Below are 18,187 nucleotides of genomic sequence, written 5' to 3' on the forward strand. Positions count from 1 at the left end.
TTGGAAGATTTCAACTGTGAACGACAAGTAGTGGTCCCACTATAACAAAATTTGGTTTCAATGTAAAAATTTCTTGCATTTTATAACTAATTTTTGTTAAGCAACTATTGTGTACTTAGCACTCTGTTAACTGTTGTCACATTGTAAAGTATTTTACAGGTATGTTGCTTTATTTAGGAAGCCAGTAAGAAAAGATGGCATATCTATTATTAAACACTCTTTCAGGTGGGGTGTTAGAACTCAATGCTTAAACCAGTAAATTGCTTGAGATCACTCAGTGGAGTTGCTGAGACTTTAGGTCACATCCTGCCACCCCAGGGTTTGTTCATATCCCTCTGTCTCATCTGGCCTTGTCTACATATAGCACTCCTCTGCACACACTCATGCAGATGGTCACTCTTCCCTAGCATTAGTACAAGCCCAAGACCTCCAGTTAGCTGACATTCTTTTTCTGTCAAACATATGCTTTATCATGGATCCCACTAAAACCTTTCAGAATTATGTCCAGGGACATACTAGTATCAAATAGAGTTAAGAGCTGAAATAATCTCTTAAATCGTTGAGCTCATTCCTATATTTCACAGAAGGAGGAAAATGAGGAAGGGATATGTGGCAGATTCATGATCACTCTGCAAAGTGCTTCATCACTGAGCACCAGAGTAGTTAACCCAGAGAGTACATGCAGGAGACCAAGCACAAGGCCACACATGTGCCCAGCATACAGCAGGAACCCAATTATATTGGTGCTCTCAGTTTTCCTCTGTCACATTCTGCCTTTCTTGGTCACACATTATTATTGTGAGATTTGTCACTGGACACACATACAATAAAATCTTGCTTCTACCTGTCAGTTCTCACAGGAGGCTATTTAATTTGAGGATAGACTTTATATCGTTAACCACAGATAATTAGAATGCCAACATTTTAATTTAGTCATCATCAATGGCTTTCTTATGCTCTGAGATCCATTTTACTTCATTTAAAATTAACTTTTCAAAGGTGAATATAAAATTTAAAAAAAAATGAAAAGCCTAAGATGCTTTCATTTTAGCATATGATTGTTTATCTAATTTTATCTGTCTAGATATGCATAGAATGTACATATTTGCATTAATCTTTGAAACCACATCATATGCTAATTGGCCTTGGCATGTCATGAAAATTTTAAGGATACTTTTTCTCCATAATTAGCATTGGTGATGGTTGTGTAAGATTTTTGCAACATGAATACACAAAATGTATCTGCCAGCACATGATAGTAAGGGGGCAGGCTATTTATAGCGTTTCACTCTTAAAAACAAAGATAAAATGAACATCCTTATGCACTTATAAGATTCTATATTTAGAAAAAAAATTGTTATGTTAATTTGTATGTTTAGAAGAACTTCCCCTATGACTATTTCACAAGAATATAATTACAGAGCAAAAATGAATCAATGTTTTAGAGTTGGGGATGTATCTCAGTGTTCCCTTGCCTAGCCAATTTGAGGCCCCAGATTGCATCTCCAGCACTGCAAAAAAAAAAAAAAAAAAAAAAAGTGGGAACATTTTGACAATTCTTGAAACACGTGTCATAATTACCTTCCCAAAGGACAGTGTTATTTTCACTGAGTTTGTTTATTATAATAATAATAGTCATATATATTTATAGGAAAAATGTAATATTTTGTTGTAGCATAGTCTCTTAAAGATATTTGAAGTTGTAGGTTATAATTAATCCATCTTATTTCAGGTCTTACATTTGTTAGCTTTCCAGCATAACAAGGAAAGACTGTTTCATCATGCACTAATGGAAGGCAAACTCTTGTGCTGGGATGGTTTGGAAGAGATGGGAAAACATGTGGGGTTCTCCTCTTTCCAACCTTAAATGCCCCAAAGGGAAAAAAGTCAGAACAAAGTGGTACTAGTAGTCAGGTCAGAGACACAAGAATGCTCCTTGTTTTCTCCTTCCCCCATGTTCACCAGACTATTCCTCCAGGCTGGGAGAGACCCAGAAGAAAAAGCCACCTCAAACCTAAATCCTGTGTTTCCTGACATCTTACATTCGGAGCATGATGAGTCTGTTATGTTTCCAAATATTTTGCTGCTATAGTTCATTTATTTGATTTATTTGTTGTTATTTTTGTGGAACAGCACACCCTCTTCATAAAAGTGCTAGAATCTAGGACAAATTTCAGATCACATACACAGGCATAATCCATTATGCTCTGGAGTAGGTATGGAAAGAGATCTTTCTGTGAGTATATTGGTACCGCTCATTATAAGCCTTAAATATTTATATATACAGCCTATTTAGAATTCTTGGTGTTAACTACAGTGTGGGGTTTCAGAGACAACAAATTTAGTTAGCACTTGTGCAAAAGTTCTTAGCCTAAGCCATTTCAGGTCAAAAGAATCTTTTATGCAGTTATAAACAAAGTGCAAAGTCTAGGGTTATTCTTTAGAGTTTAACATCTCTTCAAAGAAGTGACCTGATGGTTTGCAAAAATATTGAATAAGATGCTAGTATTTTATGTGTTGGGTTAGGAATTTAAGAAGTTGGAGAACCAGGGTTGAATTGCTTCATCTTTTACACCACTCCCTAAACTGGTCAGATAGAGAGGGCTCCTCTCTCTTCCAAGCCAACACTATGCACAGGCATATTTGAAAGGGAGGAAAACAAAATATGATTGCAAAATACTTAGAAGTTAAGACACTTAAATAACCTTTATCTCTGCTCTGATAGTAATATCTTTATAGTCGTTTCTAGGACTAACTATATAAATGGCCCTACTTCAAATTAACATTTTGTATATAACATTTTGTATACCCAATCCTTTGACCAACCTAAGATAGAGAAGACATTGACACATTCACGAATTACTCCTCTTACTGTGTCTGTATGTATCCCACACATGCAATACTGATTCTACTTTACAGGAAGGTCCCAGTCTTCCCCAGCACATGGATAACAGGTCACAGCATAGGGCTTTTAACTTCCTCTGGAATTCCTCCTTTGCTCCTGTGACCCATGGATGCTTATCCATCTGCGTCTGGATTCACCTAATCTTAGTCCTACTACTTTCAGGTGGCCAGAGTTCATTTCTTGCTGCTTTAATTTCCCATGTCCTTTCCTCATTGAGTATGACTTGTTTTAAGGCCTATCTCACCATCCACATGGGTAAAAATCCTCAGGCCAGAAGCATATGTTATTCATTATATAGCCAGTATAACTGTGTAAACTCCAAATTGTTTCCTCCTCTCCATACAATAAATTCCACAGGAAAAGGCTTAGAATGTACATGAGCAACAAATTCCTCAGAACTCCATAGAACATTGTGAGCATCAAACAAATCCATAGATACTACCCCAAGTGAAAATAATGCAATACCGTTATTGTACCATGATGGCCCCATGTTACTGGAGTTGGACAGGAAAGGATACAACATGCCCTGCTTGCTAGTCTTGATGAGAGTAGCCAACTCACCTACAATTCTATATCAGTCCAAATGAAGAAATGAAAACTTTTGTGAATTAAACCAAAGTTACCAAAGTCTTTAACTTCTTCTCTATTGTAACACATTATTAAGTGATGTTACCATCTCTCCATATTTGTCTCTAATCTATTTGGTTTAGACTTGCTATATATACATTTAATAGCAGAACAGATGTAAGTATAATTTTAGAAAAATGATTCAAAGATTGTGAGCTGAAATAATAAAAAATCTCCCTATATAAAAATGTAGGTTGAAATTAAATCGAATGCATGCTTATTTATACATATCCTTTCCCCCAAATCGGATTGAATTTCATCCAATCCCATAAGTCTGAAATTGTAAAAAGAATGATGTTGAATCTAGTTCTCATTTTTGCCCATTGAAAAACAGCTAAAAAGTCAAGATATAAATTTTAAAATTCATTAATTACATTTCCTGACAAGTACAATTAAAGATGAAAAAAAAAACACTTTATGTAGAATTTCAAGAGTACAAGAAAAATATTCCTAAAAAAACAACTGAAATTCGTCTATACTCTGTATTGCTATGGATAAAGGCTTCACAGGGTTACAAACATGAGATTTCTCTTTCCTCAACTAAGAATTACATCATGTCAGAGAAAGGGTATAATTCATGGGAAGTGGAGATAAACTTGACAAATTTTGGAGATGGAATTTTCTTGAGAAATATTTGTCTAGTAAATTTAATACCAAATTTTCAAATTTTAGCATATACAGTTTTGGCCATCCTAGTATTTATTCATTTTGACCAAACTCAGAGCTACACCTTTTGTTCTAATAAGCAAATTTAAATAAATTGTTTTCTATCTTTTTAAAATCATTCTACATCTTAAAGATAGGTCTTATTCTACCTGTTCCTTATACCTGTATTGAAAGCATATTGTATTTGAGAATGACATGTAATCATTTAGATTCTAATGTTTGCTATTAATTCTTCAGAAAATAAGTCATTGTCTACAAGAAAAAAAATTTGCCAGACAAATGTCAAATATGTAGAAAAATATGAATTGCCCATATTTTAAACATTTTATCTAAGGTGATATTGATTATTCTTGACAATGATCATGATCTTGCTACACCTGTGCAACTCTGCTCTGTGAAAGGCAATAAAGAGTCTCCAACCAAGATAAGCTGGGAGTTGAAATATCACAAGTAATGAGACCAAACTGAATAACAGCATGTCTGATGAGCATTTGAAGCTACATTCCATTTTCAACATTCACAACACATTGTAATAATAGATATTATCCCATTTTACATATAAAAATTATTTAAATAATTTCCCTTCTATGTTATAAGCTTAAAGTGAGGTGAAAACTTAGTATGTGCCTAATATCCTGAACACCAAATCTCAAATCCATAAACTGTTATTTTTTTTGAGTAAAGTGTTATAAACACCTAACGTGAAAACATATGTTGAATAAAAGAGTAACACATTATTTCATTGTAGCTGCTAATGCTTCTAAGAGAATTTGTTTAGCTTGAGAAATGACCTGACTAACATTTGGAGCCATAAAACTACAAAATATGAAATAACTAAATGTTCCTCTCCTTAAAAACAAACAAACAAACAAACAAAGCCAAACAAACACCCTCTCCCTTACCTACAATAAATATACATAATAAATATACATATCAAATTCTTCACAACTGTTCTAGGCTGACCTTGTTACATCACCCATCCATTTGAAAGCCACTAGTAATTTTGGTTGCCTTTCTCCATTCTCCTCCCTGCCCCGCTTAAATATACAAATATTTTCCTCATGTAGTTCTCAGCATCTACATAAACCATTTATTTGGGGGAATTTTCCTGATCCAATATAGTGTCAAGTCTTCTTGCAAGTGTAGTTTCCTAGTGTCTTGGAGTATTTGCATGTAATGTGTCTTGAAGTGTCACATGCAATGACACCAAATGAGCCTTTAATGAGCCCTTCAAGCACTAAGTATTGCATTGCATTTACCTCATCTCTGATTTTCCCAGCACTATACACATAAAAATAATTTAAACGTAAAATAATTTAAATAATTACCATGCAGTACAATTCTAATTTGTTATCCCACAGGGACAAAATATAGAAGACCTTTAGATTTCATGAGCCTTCATGGTTGCTCTCCTCTGCTGCCCACATCCTGGACTTTCCTTATGCTGAGCCAGATATTGGGTGGATCAGAAAACTAGAGAAAGCTGTAGATATTTATGACCGTAGTACAGGGGGGCAGTGAGATAAAGAGTGAGAGAGCAAGAGAATTATTAAGTAGATGGAACAACTATAAGTTGAAAATATGTCACAATGAATAGCACAATGAAAGCATCAACGAAAACACACAGAGATACTGACCCAAAGAAGTCTATTTTGGAAGGCAATGAAGACTTATCAATAATCAATACTCACTAGAGAGAAATGAGAACAAATCTATAATTTTGGATATTTTTAAAATAAGTGAAATAAGCAATAACTTAATGATTTAAATTTAATTTGTTCAGGAGGAATTGTTTCAATCCATTTTAATAAACATCTTCAAAGCCAAATATACAGTCTATATTTTCAAAACTTCTGAGATTATTTTATTATTGTGTTTATCCCACATCATTTGATACATCAAAGGGTCTTGTTTAAAAAAAAATGTGAACAGATAAATGAACCTTATCTTTTCCTATACTGTATAAGCTTTTTGTTTCTTGTATCCTGTTCTACTATTGAATTTGTAAACTGCATCAGGGTTCAACAAAATTTCTGTAGATGGTCAGTAAATAATTTAGGCTTTGCAGGACATGAAGTATTTGTTTTGTTCTTTTTTTGTATATGATATCTGAAGGCATTGAATCCAGGGCCTTAGGTAAATACTTTACTGGACCCCCACAGAATTTCTGTGACAACTTCAGAGCTACACAACTCCCATAGAAGAGTAGACACAAATAACACAAACAAATTAGCACAACTGTGCTAATTAGCATGACAACACAAGCTGGACTTGGTGGTACACACCCATAATCCCAGAGACTCAATACCTAACTTAATTCAAATGCTATGTAAATAATTGTCTTTCCATATTTCTTTAGAAATAATGACAAGAAAAACCAAGTCTATATCGGTACAGTAAAGATGGATTGTTAAAGTATTTTTTAATCTAACCTTGATTTAATCGGCAGCTGTAGAACCCACAGACGTAGAAAATTCACTGTATTTACAATAAAGCAAAATTCCCTGCTATTTGGTGGCATCTGTTTTCAGTGCTATGGCATGACTTCCTGAAAATAGATTATTTCTAATTCATTTGGCATCTGTAGTGTCCTCAACAAAACAATTAGAAAGAAGGTACTTAGTAAATAGTAATTAAAACTATTTATGAAGAAAAAAAAGATTCATATGGCCTATCAAAATATATATATGTATATATATATATATACACACATATATGCATATGCATGTATATGTATGCATATATATGTATGTATATAATAGATATAGTCAAAATGCTATATCGTTAATCTTTAGAAAGAATATATTTTCTAAATTACACAGCTTCAAATCATTAAAAAAAATTAAGTTTTTAATCGAAAGAGACTGGTGGTTTATTTAATTTTAATAAGAATAATAACTAAGATAACAAATGTTACTTAATATATTGAATTACAAACATTTATAATGTTAGGTCTTGTGTGATTTCTTAATAGACATAAAGTAAAAGAGAGAAGTAAAATTCTAAAATAAATCAACAGTTTTCTTTTTCTGCTTTGATGCCTTCTTCTGTATCCAATTCTCTCATTCCCCCAAATGAATAATAATAATCCAGCAACCTATAAAATCTCTCACACTGAAGCTTCAAATCTGTTCTGCATTTTTCCCTTTGTCCTAGTCAACACACCCCCTGCTGGCTCTAGGCTAACATTCATTCCACCTTATTAAAAATGTCAATGAAAAACATATGATAGATGTTTTTCACTGTTTTCTATGCTGATTTAAGTGTGAAAGGATTAAAAAGACATAAATGCCAAGGATTAGGTTACATTTTGAAATAATTCTTTGAAATTAGTTCTGTCTTCTCCTAAATATGTATTCCCTGAAAAAACATACCATTGGAAAATGTTATAAATTTGTAGAAGAGGTCTCATGTTGGAGTCTGTAACAGATCCTCTCTTCAGATGTTGGCCTGATTTACTTAAAGTTCAGGTATACACCTGGGAGGGAACGTTTACCAACTATTCTTTCTTCATTCTAACAAGCTTAGTAATAGCATATTGGCTGTGCAGGCAGCTATTCCCTGAGAGACATTAGGCTTTAATAAACCCCAAGAAAAATAATTTTTAAAAAATAAGAGTCAAAATTGTCAGTCATGTTTGTGCTCAAATGAGGAAACAAATATATCTACTAAACCCACACAATTTTCTAGATATACTTCATTTCTATATATTCGTGGCACTAAAGCAATGGCATGATAAGCCAAGATTCTAGAATCAGAAAGTAATAGTTTGAATTTTTTGCATTTCTACTTAATCACTTTATGATTTGAGCAATGTTACTTAAATTTCAGGAGTCTCACTATCCTTATGTGTGAAATGGAGGGGGTAGCACTAAATTTAGAATATTGCTATGAATTTTCAAAGAGAGAACAAAGTCAAATTGCCAATGTTAGGTTGATATTTTATAAGCAATGTTCTGTTTTATTTTTTTTTCTCTACAGAACCTAAATAGCTATAGCTTAAATATTACAAACCGTTGCTCTTTCAGAGTAGAAGTAGCTTCGTGTTGTAATTTACTCTCAAGAAAATGTCTTTGTCATCAACCATCTCATGTTCATGGGATATTGTAAATGCTATGGGGAAATCTGCAAAGATACAAAGACTTTTATTCGTAGACCCCTCTCTTTTTTTAGAAAAAAAGAAAATCTGACCTTACCCTTGAGTCTCATTGGTCAGATCTGCGCCACACAGAATATACCACACAGATAATCATTCATGAAAAGGAATATAATTGCTATGGTAGTCTTACTCCAATTATGTTTTTTTTTTTTTTGATCAGCCTAGTTTTCTTTTTTTTTTCTTTCTTTATTTTTTATTGGTTGTTCAAAACATTACAAAGCTCTTGACATATCATATTTCATACATTTGATTCAAGTGGGTTATGAACTCCCATTTTTACCCCGTATACAGATTGCAGAATCACGTCGGTTACACATCCACATTTTTATATATTGCCATACTAGTGACTGTTGTATTCTGCTGCCTTTCCTATCCTCTACTATCCCTCCTCCCCTCCACTCCCATCTTCTCTCTCTACCCCATCTACTGTAATTCATTTCTCTCCCTTGTTTTTTTTCCCTTTCCCCTCACATCCTCTTACATGTAATTGATCAGCCTAGTTTTCAAAGAAGTTAGAATTGGCTGTTGATCAAGAAATCAATATGTGCCACTTTAATGTATGTTAAAAAAAGATGATATTGTTCCTGTCCTTCAAGCACTCATTACCTACACTTATAAATTTATATATGCTATTTTCCCACCTAGAAATTGTGATAAGTATAAGAACTTTAAACACAGAACCGGTTCATTTTTGGCATCTAATTCACCAAAAGCAAATGATACACGTCTAGACACACTACTGTTACAGGTTAATACTAGTTAACTGAATTACTGTGTTGTGTTAAGTAATGAATTATGCATATTTTCCCTAGAATAGGTAAGCTTTTAAAATACTTGCTTTATTTTTACTCCAGGAATGAATTAGAAAATAAAATACAATAGAATTTCAATGATTATGAGCTAAATAAATTGTCTTCTTTGGGCTAGCATAAGGAATGTATAACAGGTTTGTGTAACAAAATCATTTTTATATGTGTCATTGTATTAGGTATACACAATTATCAAAGGCAAGGATTTTCATCATTCACAGTGAATAGGCATGGAAACTGAATATTGAAGAGACCAAGTTGTGTACTCAAGATCTCATACCAATAGGTTTCAAAATCAAGACTCACACTCAGAACTTCTAATTTTACACTCATAAATATTTTTCATTAAATTACTCTAAACAGGTTTCTCTGAAAACATAAAATGTATCACAAATGACTCCTTTGTGATTTTACGCAGAAGGTCCTTCAGAAACAGATAGAAATAAATGAAGAAAAGAAATCCTTTTTTTTTTCATTTGTTTCTAGATGTGGAATGGTTGGTTTTGTACAAATGTAATTATATAGATGCTTTGGAAAGTGAACTCTCCCTAAAAAATAAATCCACATACTTGAGACATATATAGTTGGAAGAGAAAACTATCAAGAATATAACCCAAAACATAATTTCCACTGATTTTTTTCATGTTTGGCATCTTAATTTCCAAAGTAAATGAAGATAAATTTCCACCAAGGAGCCCAGGCATTCTGGCACAAGGACTGGTAGGGAATAGATGTAACTTCTGAAAGAGCTGTCAACGTCATTAATATGTAACATTATTCATACATCAACACTTGTTGAAAACCTATACTGAAGACTCAAAATGAGAAGCTTATCAAGAATCTACTTTTGAGAAGCTACTCGGGGTTAGGGAAACATTAATGTGTGTTAGCATCACCCACACAATCTATAGAGACCTTACCAGAGATGTTCCAGTTGACTTTGAACTTGAAAATTCACTAGTGGACATTCACCTGGGAAAAGGTAAGAGCATTATGTGTAAACAGCATGCAGCGTGCATGCCAGGCAAAGGTATTTAAGTGGCTGTTTTATTGGCAGGAGTTGGATGACAGAAGATGACTATTTTTGATGTTAAGGATGAGTGTTGTGATGACAAGCTTGAGTTTGACTCAGATCTAAGAAAGAGAAGTAGTGAAGAGATTATAGAAAATTTTTTCTCAACATATGGCTTAATCCATGGGCATTACTATGAATGTCCATTCTTCTGCAAGAATAGAATTCTGCCTTCATTATCTTCAGACTTGACTTTCTTGTTATGGTAAATACACCTGACTTGACCTGGCCTGAATAACAAGTGCAAGGCCCAGGGTGTCTCAGTTCCCTTTACTCCCAAGAGACACAGAACTGATTTATTATGCCATCTGCAACTCCCCCCCACCCAGGAGAATCAGTCTTTGTCAGCTTAAAAACTTCTAGAATACTTATAATTTAGGAAATCTGGTGCTCAATCACATGCTAATTTGTATTCTAATATTAAGTTTTAATGTATTTACATCTCATTTCCTCATATTATGTTTAGCTCTACGAGAGCAAGATTTTTTTTCCTATTTTCTATCCCATGTAGCATATTACTGACCACACATACTAAAATAAAGAAAAAACATAAAAAAGGAAGAAAGAAAGGAAATACAAAGAAAATAAGATAAAAAGAAAAATAAATTAACTTTTTGCCACATCAAAATTTTTAGAAAACTCTAAATTGAAGATATGGGTAGAAACAAATTATTTTGAATTACTTTGATGGTAAATGAACCTTTCTTCCATGCACCCAAGTATTCATATGTTGTAGTGACTTTCAGCTATAAGTTTTATAAGGATAAAGGAGATGGGATGGGAGGTTTTCATTTTTAGCACCCTTTGGGTTGAAGCCATTAATTCTGCATATTTAACGTGTCAATATCTGTCTCCTCTTAGGATTCCATCAATAAAATGGAGATGACCAAATATACTTCTATCTGCCTCACAAGAGGATTGCAAAATCAATGAGATGAGCCACTTGTTGAATATTCGAAGGCTGAGACTCCATTTGATGAATGATTCTTTTCCTTCTGTTCCTTTAAGAGTAAAGCAGTGCAAGTGCTCAAGGGAAAATCAAAGAGACACTGAAATACACTCATACCCATTTCATTTCTTTCTTTCTTTTTCTTCTTCTTCTTCTTCTTCTTCTTCTTTTTTTTTTTTTTTTTTTTTTTTTTAGATTTCAGATCAAAGTTTTGCTTGGGAAGATGTCTATAATTACTTTTTAAAAAGCAGGTATTTTGGGATTTCAATTATCCATTTTCCATTCCCTTTTAGTATTCAACCTACTTATCTATCTATGTGGAAAATTTCAACCAATTCTAAAACAAGATACTCTGAAATGTGAGTTATTCTAAATGCATTAACATGAGTAGAAGAGGGAGACTCTTACTTCACCATGTGAAAGTTGAATGTGTCAGACTAAACGCCTGAAAAAAGAATTTCAATAGGTAAATATCAATATGGCTGAAGACAGTTTTAATAGAGATTAATATTCAACTGATGATAAAAAAAACCAAAACCTTGTTGCCAAAATGCCCCCAGAAGATGGCATTGTTTACACTATTGTCTGAGTGGAACAGCTGTTTACCCTTCACTATATTGAGAGCTGCAGTATTCTTACTGAAATGTTAACAAATCTTAGACAAATGTCTGCTGTTTAAGGTTCAAAGTTGCTCTGAGAACAGGTGTGTTGGAGAGAGAGAGAAAAACGCAAACTACAACTGTAAATAGGATTTTAAATTAGCTGCAATTTATATACTCTATACAGGGCCCACATATGGACATCTCAATGCAGAATTCCAATATTTACTAATAACTTGAGGATCATTCACAGTTGGGGACTTCAAAGTAACAAATTTTCCTGATTTCCTTTTAATATGTATTCCAAATATATGTTACTGGCACAGTGGATTCATTTTAAGTCATATTGCCAAAAATAAAGACATAAATCTTTTATAAGTATTAAACGATTTTATTTAACCAGTTTTTTTTGAAGATATGTAAAAGCTTTGATTATATGGAGGGACATGAACTTGATGACTGAATATGTGTGTTCTGTGACTCTCAATTTCCTATTAGTAAAATGGTAAGGCTTGAAGTGATAGGTGAGGATATGGAACTACAGGAAACCTCAAACACTGCTAGCAAAGGAAGGAGAGCTATGAGTTAGTATTGCCATTTTATAGAATGACTGGCTTGGCAATGTGTAGAAAAACCGAAGAAAAACATTTCTTGTGATCCAGAAATTCTACTCCTGGTGTGTGAGAGAAACTAATAGACAGTTACAAAATGATAGTTTTATTGAGAAAAAAAAACGGAAACAATGTATAGATAATAAATAAAAGAATTAATGAATAGTCTCTGAAATATTAATACAAAGAAATACAATACAGCAGTAAAGATGAAAGAGGACTTAATATAGTCAAATATGTGAATTTCAACAATATAATATTAAATAAATTGGAAAGTACAAAATAAGAGTGATATAGCATTTAAAGAAAAAGCAAAGCTAATTAGTGCTTAGAGATGTATCTGACAAACGTAGGAAAATATTAAGTATAGGAATGATATATACCCAAAGAAAAGTTTACTAGAATATATGATGGAAGATAAATATTTATGAAGCAAGAATTCAGAAAGGGGGACTAGCCTAGCATGCATGAGGCACTGGGTTCAATCCTCAGCACCACATATAAAATAAATAAATAAATAAATAAATAAATAAATAAACAAACAAACAAATAAATCAATCTAAATAAATAATTCAGAAAGGCCTTAAATTGTATTTTATTTCTTAATAAAATTTCTTTGGCACACGTTTGGAACACACAAAATGGAATATATATAATATATATATAATATATATAATCTAGAGTATATTAATATATATACTCTAGATTTTCCAGTTTAATAGCAAGATAGTGTCATCTATAGTCAGGGATAGGGTCACAGCTTCTGGGGGCCCAAGGTGGAAAGGAAAGCCAAGCCCAAGCAACCCCCCTTTGACTCTCACTCCCCATATCTGCAGTCCCCTGCCAACAGGATAGCTCCTTGGGTCACCTTAGTTTTGATGTTTTGGAATTCATCATCTCCTGGGTGTGGCCTTTTGCCCACAATTACAGCTTCTGCTGGGGGAAAAAATCTACTGACTTACATAATTATTTCCATTTAGAAGCTTAGAGAGGAGAGGGTCTTTTACTTAGGACTGACAAGACCTGCAGGATTCTTCCTTTAATAAAATAATGAGGTCACTGAGCCAGTTGTCATTGAACTATCTTTTAGTATTCCAATGATGTGAGACCAGTTCTAACCAAAACCACAAGGTTAACCTCAGGATTTATGCAGAAGCTGCCGAAACACAGCTCAATTTGCTGCAATTGTGCAGCCGGCTGCCAAAGACTAAGGGTTGTCAGGAATCCATAGTGTAAAATAAGTCTGCATAATTGTTAACTCTGTGGTTGAGAAGAGAGGGAGACATCAACTTCCTCTGAAGTGGGTAGAGTCTAACAACTCTATCAACTTGATTGTAAGCTTCACATAGGAGAAATCATTATGGTCCCTCATTTTGTTAAGGTTTGACAGCTTTCTGACAGCTTCCAATAAAAACAAAATAAGTTGATTCATGGCAAAGCAAGAGAGTCCCCAGACACATACTAGAAGTCAGAGACAGAAATTGAATTTCTTATAGGGAACCTCTAGGAAGAAATCAAAACCACTGGTTCCCTCTTTTTAAATGTAAATTCCTCCAGCGGAGACCTCAGATTTCCAAAGCGCCAACCTGGGCTTCCACCCTGACTCTCATTACCACCACACCCATTAGTAGAGACTCTCCATCTCTCCCAGGCGCCAGCGAAACACCTAGGCTCCGGAACCCAAAGCACCGTGCACCCTGCAGTACTTGCCCGAAGCAATGTGCCAACATCGATGAGGGAGACGCGGACGTGGAAGGCCGGTGAAAAGATGAGCGATGGGAATAGGGTGCGGGGTCGGTAAAACAGGAGATTGGACATAATGCTAAACCTCTAAATCAGATCCAATAATATCAATATCCATCAGCCTTCCTACCAGAGAACGAACGCAAGGGAAATTAAATCTCACAGTTCAAAGCTCTACTTGCTCCTCCTTTCCAAAGGGAGGAAAAAAGGCATCTCGTTAGGTCATTACAAAGCTTTCCATGGGAAATTCTTTCTTCCTAATGCGTCTGTCCTTCAACTCCTTTTAGTATCCCTTCAGCAGCATTCTTCGAAAACCTTGTTTAAATTTCAGTCTCTATACATCCCCTAGATGGGGGATAGAGAAAAGCAAAGGGAAGGGGGAAGGTAAGGAGGGAGAGAGGAATCTGGATGGGGAGGAAGAGAAAGAGAAGAGAGAGAGAGAGATTAAGACTCCTTTCCCTTGCCCTCCCAGGTAGCCAAAGCGCACCGCAGCGGCGCGCCTGCTGGAGGAAACTCGCTGGAGCGGGGCTAAGACCCGCCCAGGCCGCTCTTATAGGCGAGCGCAGGGCGGGCCTGGCCGGGGGCGGTGCCGCGCGGCCCGCTTGCCTATAAGGAGCTGTCCGCCACCCTGGTGCTGATTCCTGCTCTCGAGCTTGGCGAGGTGGATTTAGCTGTCCACCGAGCTAGGCGCCTGTCTTTGCAATTGGGTTTGGATTTGCACCTTTAAGGAGGGGGAAGAGGAGGAAGAGGCGAGCGGAGGAAGGAGAGTACAGCAAGCGGCTCTTTCAGGGACTGTAGCCTCAGCCGCTGCTGCGAAGAAGCCCTCCCCACGGTTTCGGTGGAGCGTCTGGGCGCGGGATGGAGTGAAAGAGAGTACCTCTCCAAGGGGGGGTGGGAGGGGGTCAGAAGGTGCGGACAAGAGAGACAAGCCGCGGCTGGTGCCTGCGAATTTGGAATTCGATTGGAAGGGACCACTCACTCGGGGGAAATGGATTCTGTACCAGCGCTGACCAGCGTTTTGACTTTGCTGTTCTCTGGTTTGTGGCATTTAGGATTAACAGCGACAAATTGTGAGTACCAGGATCTGAGGACAGGGAGGTGAGGTGGGAAAGGATAAAATTCGAAAATGCAATCAAAACCCCAAGTGTGTTGCTCTGGGCACGGGAGGGCAGGAGGAAATGCTGATCAGTGTGGAACCATCGTCACTCCAACCATCCCAAAAGTTAGCAGAGCTCTCATGCGCAAGCCCTGCTAGATTCCCTTCCCTTCTCTCGCAAAGTTCCCTTCTCATCCTATCTAGCTTCGTGTTCTATGCCTGCTTAATCTCAGCCTGGGCTTTTGCCCAAAAGGGCCTCTGTTCCAATAGTATACACTGGGAGCTCAGCTTCCAGGGATAGAGCTCCCAGCCACAGCGCACAGTGACAGCGACTCATCTCTGAATGCAGCTGCCTTGGATTTGCAGTATGCCCAGCTCCGCACAATACCTAGCTTTCTGCACTGCCTTAGGCAGAAGGTTTCAGTTGGGGTGTGTTGCAACCAATGGGCACTGGTTTAACCGAATTGGGAGTTTTGGCCTAAGAGTGATGGCCCGATGTAGTCAACCACAAGATCAATGGCTGCCCCTATTACAGGAGGAAGAGCTTTGATGCACACCCCACCCCCAAAATCTTTGTGCCAAGGAAACAGATAATGAGTATGCACTAAGTGTGCACTCTATCGTTCACACTCTAACCTCGGCAAGTACAGGACCGACATTTAATTTAATAGGCAGGAAAGCTGGACACCTGGGGATCCACCACCTGCACTATGTATTTAAAGAACCCAGTTCGTCAAACTTGAATAAATCGCTAGAGCTATCAGAGGTTCAAGCTCAATTGCTCAGCTGCCTCTCTAGACAGAGGAAAGGAAGTTTTTCCAGCTCTGGGAACTCCTAAATGAGAAGGAATGCAATTAAGCCATCTGTTTTATTTCCAAGGATGGTTTATCATGGTCTCTTAAGTTTCTGGGTTTGCTCCCCTTTTCCATATCCCTGCCATGAACCTCAGAAATATTATCTATATCGAAACAGGATTATTATTATTATTATTATTATTAGCATTAGCATTATCATTAGTTTTTGCAATCTGTACTATCCCTTTTAGAGAAAGGAGGAAATAATATTTCTACTTAGGAATCCTTTACCTCACTTCCCACCTCTGTAAGTCCAAGAGGAGTTAAATATCTCTTTCCAGTTCTAATGGGAAACAGACAAATATAATATACTGAAAACTGTCCGGCACAGTCAGTGTTTCTATCTGTGATCAGAAGTTTGGGAGATCTACAACCTACAGTTAGTGGTAAAGTCTTATAAAGATTTTACTGAAGTTTGTATTCTGAAGGAGGGATAAAGAGGCCAACCTCACTGGAAAGGATGAAATTTATTTAGAAATTATTTCAGGTTTTGTGGGGGCAGGTTATAATCTGATTTTTTCTTTATTTTTCCTCTCTTTTCTCACCCTCTCCCTTTCTTCTTCTCTTCCTCCCCTTCTACCTTCTCTTCTTCTTTCTCTTCCTTCTTCTTCTGTGAAATCATTCCCATGGTGCTTTAGACAAAGATCTGAGTGGTTAGTAAAAGGAAGTTAGGTATGTTTCTGAGCTAGTTTCTCTACCTTCTAGAACACTAGAGGTCAGCATTGTCCTAATGATTCAAAGGTGTGGCTGTAAACTATCACTGTTTTCCCTTTAGCACATTTGTCTATCTGAAGAGTAGATACTTTGAAAATCCACAAAGGTGGTAAAGAATAAAGATGAAATAGATAGAACATACTCCATTAGATTATAGTTTGGGCTTCCTCAAATAGCACTTTAAGAGCTTGGTGGGGAGATAGATATTTTTTGCAAATTAACTAAATTATGATTAATATGTGTTCATAATGCTCATGAAACCTAAATGGCATGGACTTAAGACTCATGCTTATCATTTCTGATGCAGTTATAGAGATAATTCTGAACATTTAAAATGAAATTTTGTGATAATGTGATAATGAGCTTTAGTATTTCATCAATGACAGTTTAATTTCCTCATTTCCAATCAACGTTCCAATTGAGTGCACACTGCTTGCTAAATATTTTGGGGTCAATGCTTTTAAGGAATAATGATAAATGTTGATTATGCTGTACAAAAGTATTAATTTGGTGAACAATAGGATAGCAGCAGAAAATTACTCCTGAATTCAATACAGATTGGTGGTTTTCAGAACCTATCAAACAAAACCCCTAAGAAAAAGACTTAACATTTCACATTTTCTCTAGACTGCTATTGTTCACACTTTACTCATAAATATAGAGTGTGGACTTACATCTATATGTCATTTAATGCCATTTATGCACATATCTTGAATAATAGCATTTTCTATTCAAATGGTCATTTTTAAAGTTTATTTGAAGAAACTATTTTTTAAAGAATAAAAATATATCTCATGTCATTTGTGAAGTAGTCTTGAAAATGGATTATTGACCCAAGTTTTTTCATAATACATAGTTATACTACTAGACTTTGTTCAAGTGATAATAACTTTAAATTGTTTTTATATTTTTATAATTGTTTGTTGTTTTATTGTTGTGTTGTGTGTGTGCGCGTGTGTGTGTGTATGTTTAGTTCTTATGATCTGACTAAAACTTGGGAATTTATCTCCAAGGAAAACATGAATACTGATCCAATTATAGATTTTATAAGTTTCTGATTAAGCAAAATTAAAATGCAGTCAGTTTAGAAGGATTGGCTATAATATAGATATTACTAATATCTGCTGAGAATATAATTACCTACCAATAATAAAAACTCCGGAAATTCCCCCATTCCAGATTTTTAGGGTATTAAATAGCTAGAACATTTCCTGTGGGTTTACTCTAAGGGGATTAGTTAATTTCAAATGTAGATATAACAGACCAATGTTAAATGAAAAACCATTTTACATATAATATCAACTCCTTTGACACAGGAAGCAGTCCTGTAACTTGATAGTTCATAAAGTGAAACCAGGAATTAGAAGAGCTAAGAAGTTCTAG

General features: G+C 35.5%; 1 protein-coding gene across 2 annotated transcripts in view; it reads left to right on the plus strand.

Annotated features, from left to right (window-relative positions):
- Positions 1-15,128: 15,128 nt before the first annotated feature.
- The window catches only part of CNTNAP5 (contactin associated protein family member 5), a gene marked incomplete at both ends in the record, with an annotated part of 785,818 nt that continues 782,759 nt past the window's right edge, over positions 15,129-18,187 (plus strand). For both annotated transcript variants that reach the window (XM_081262143.1, XM_081262144.1), the window contains one exon: positions 15,129-15,210. In XM_081262143.1, the coding sequence (XP_081118269.1) occupies positions 15,129-15,210 (82 nt within the window). The remainder of the gene's footprint in view (positions 15,211-18,187) is intronic.

The sequence above is a fragment of the Spermophilus citellus genome (genome assembly GCF_964194105.1).
Source record: "Spermophilus citellus genome assembly, chromosome: 11".
In the NCBI taxonomy this organism is placed as follows: Eukaryota; Metazoa; Chordata; class Mammalia; order Rodentia; family Sciuridae; genus Spermophilus; species Spermophilus citellus.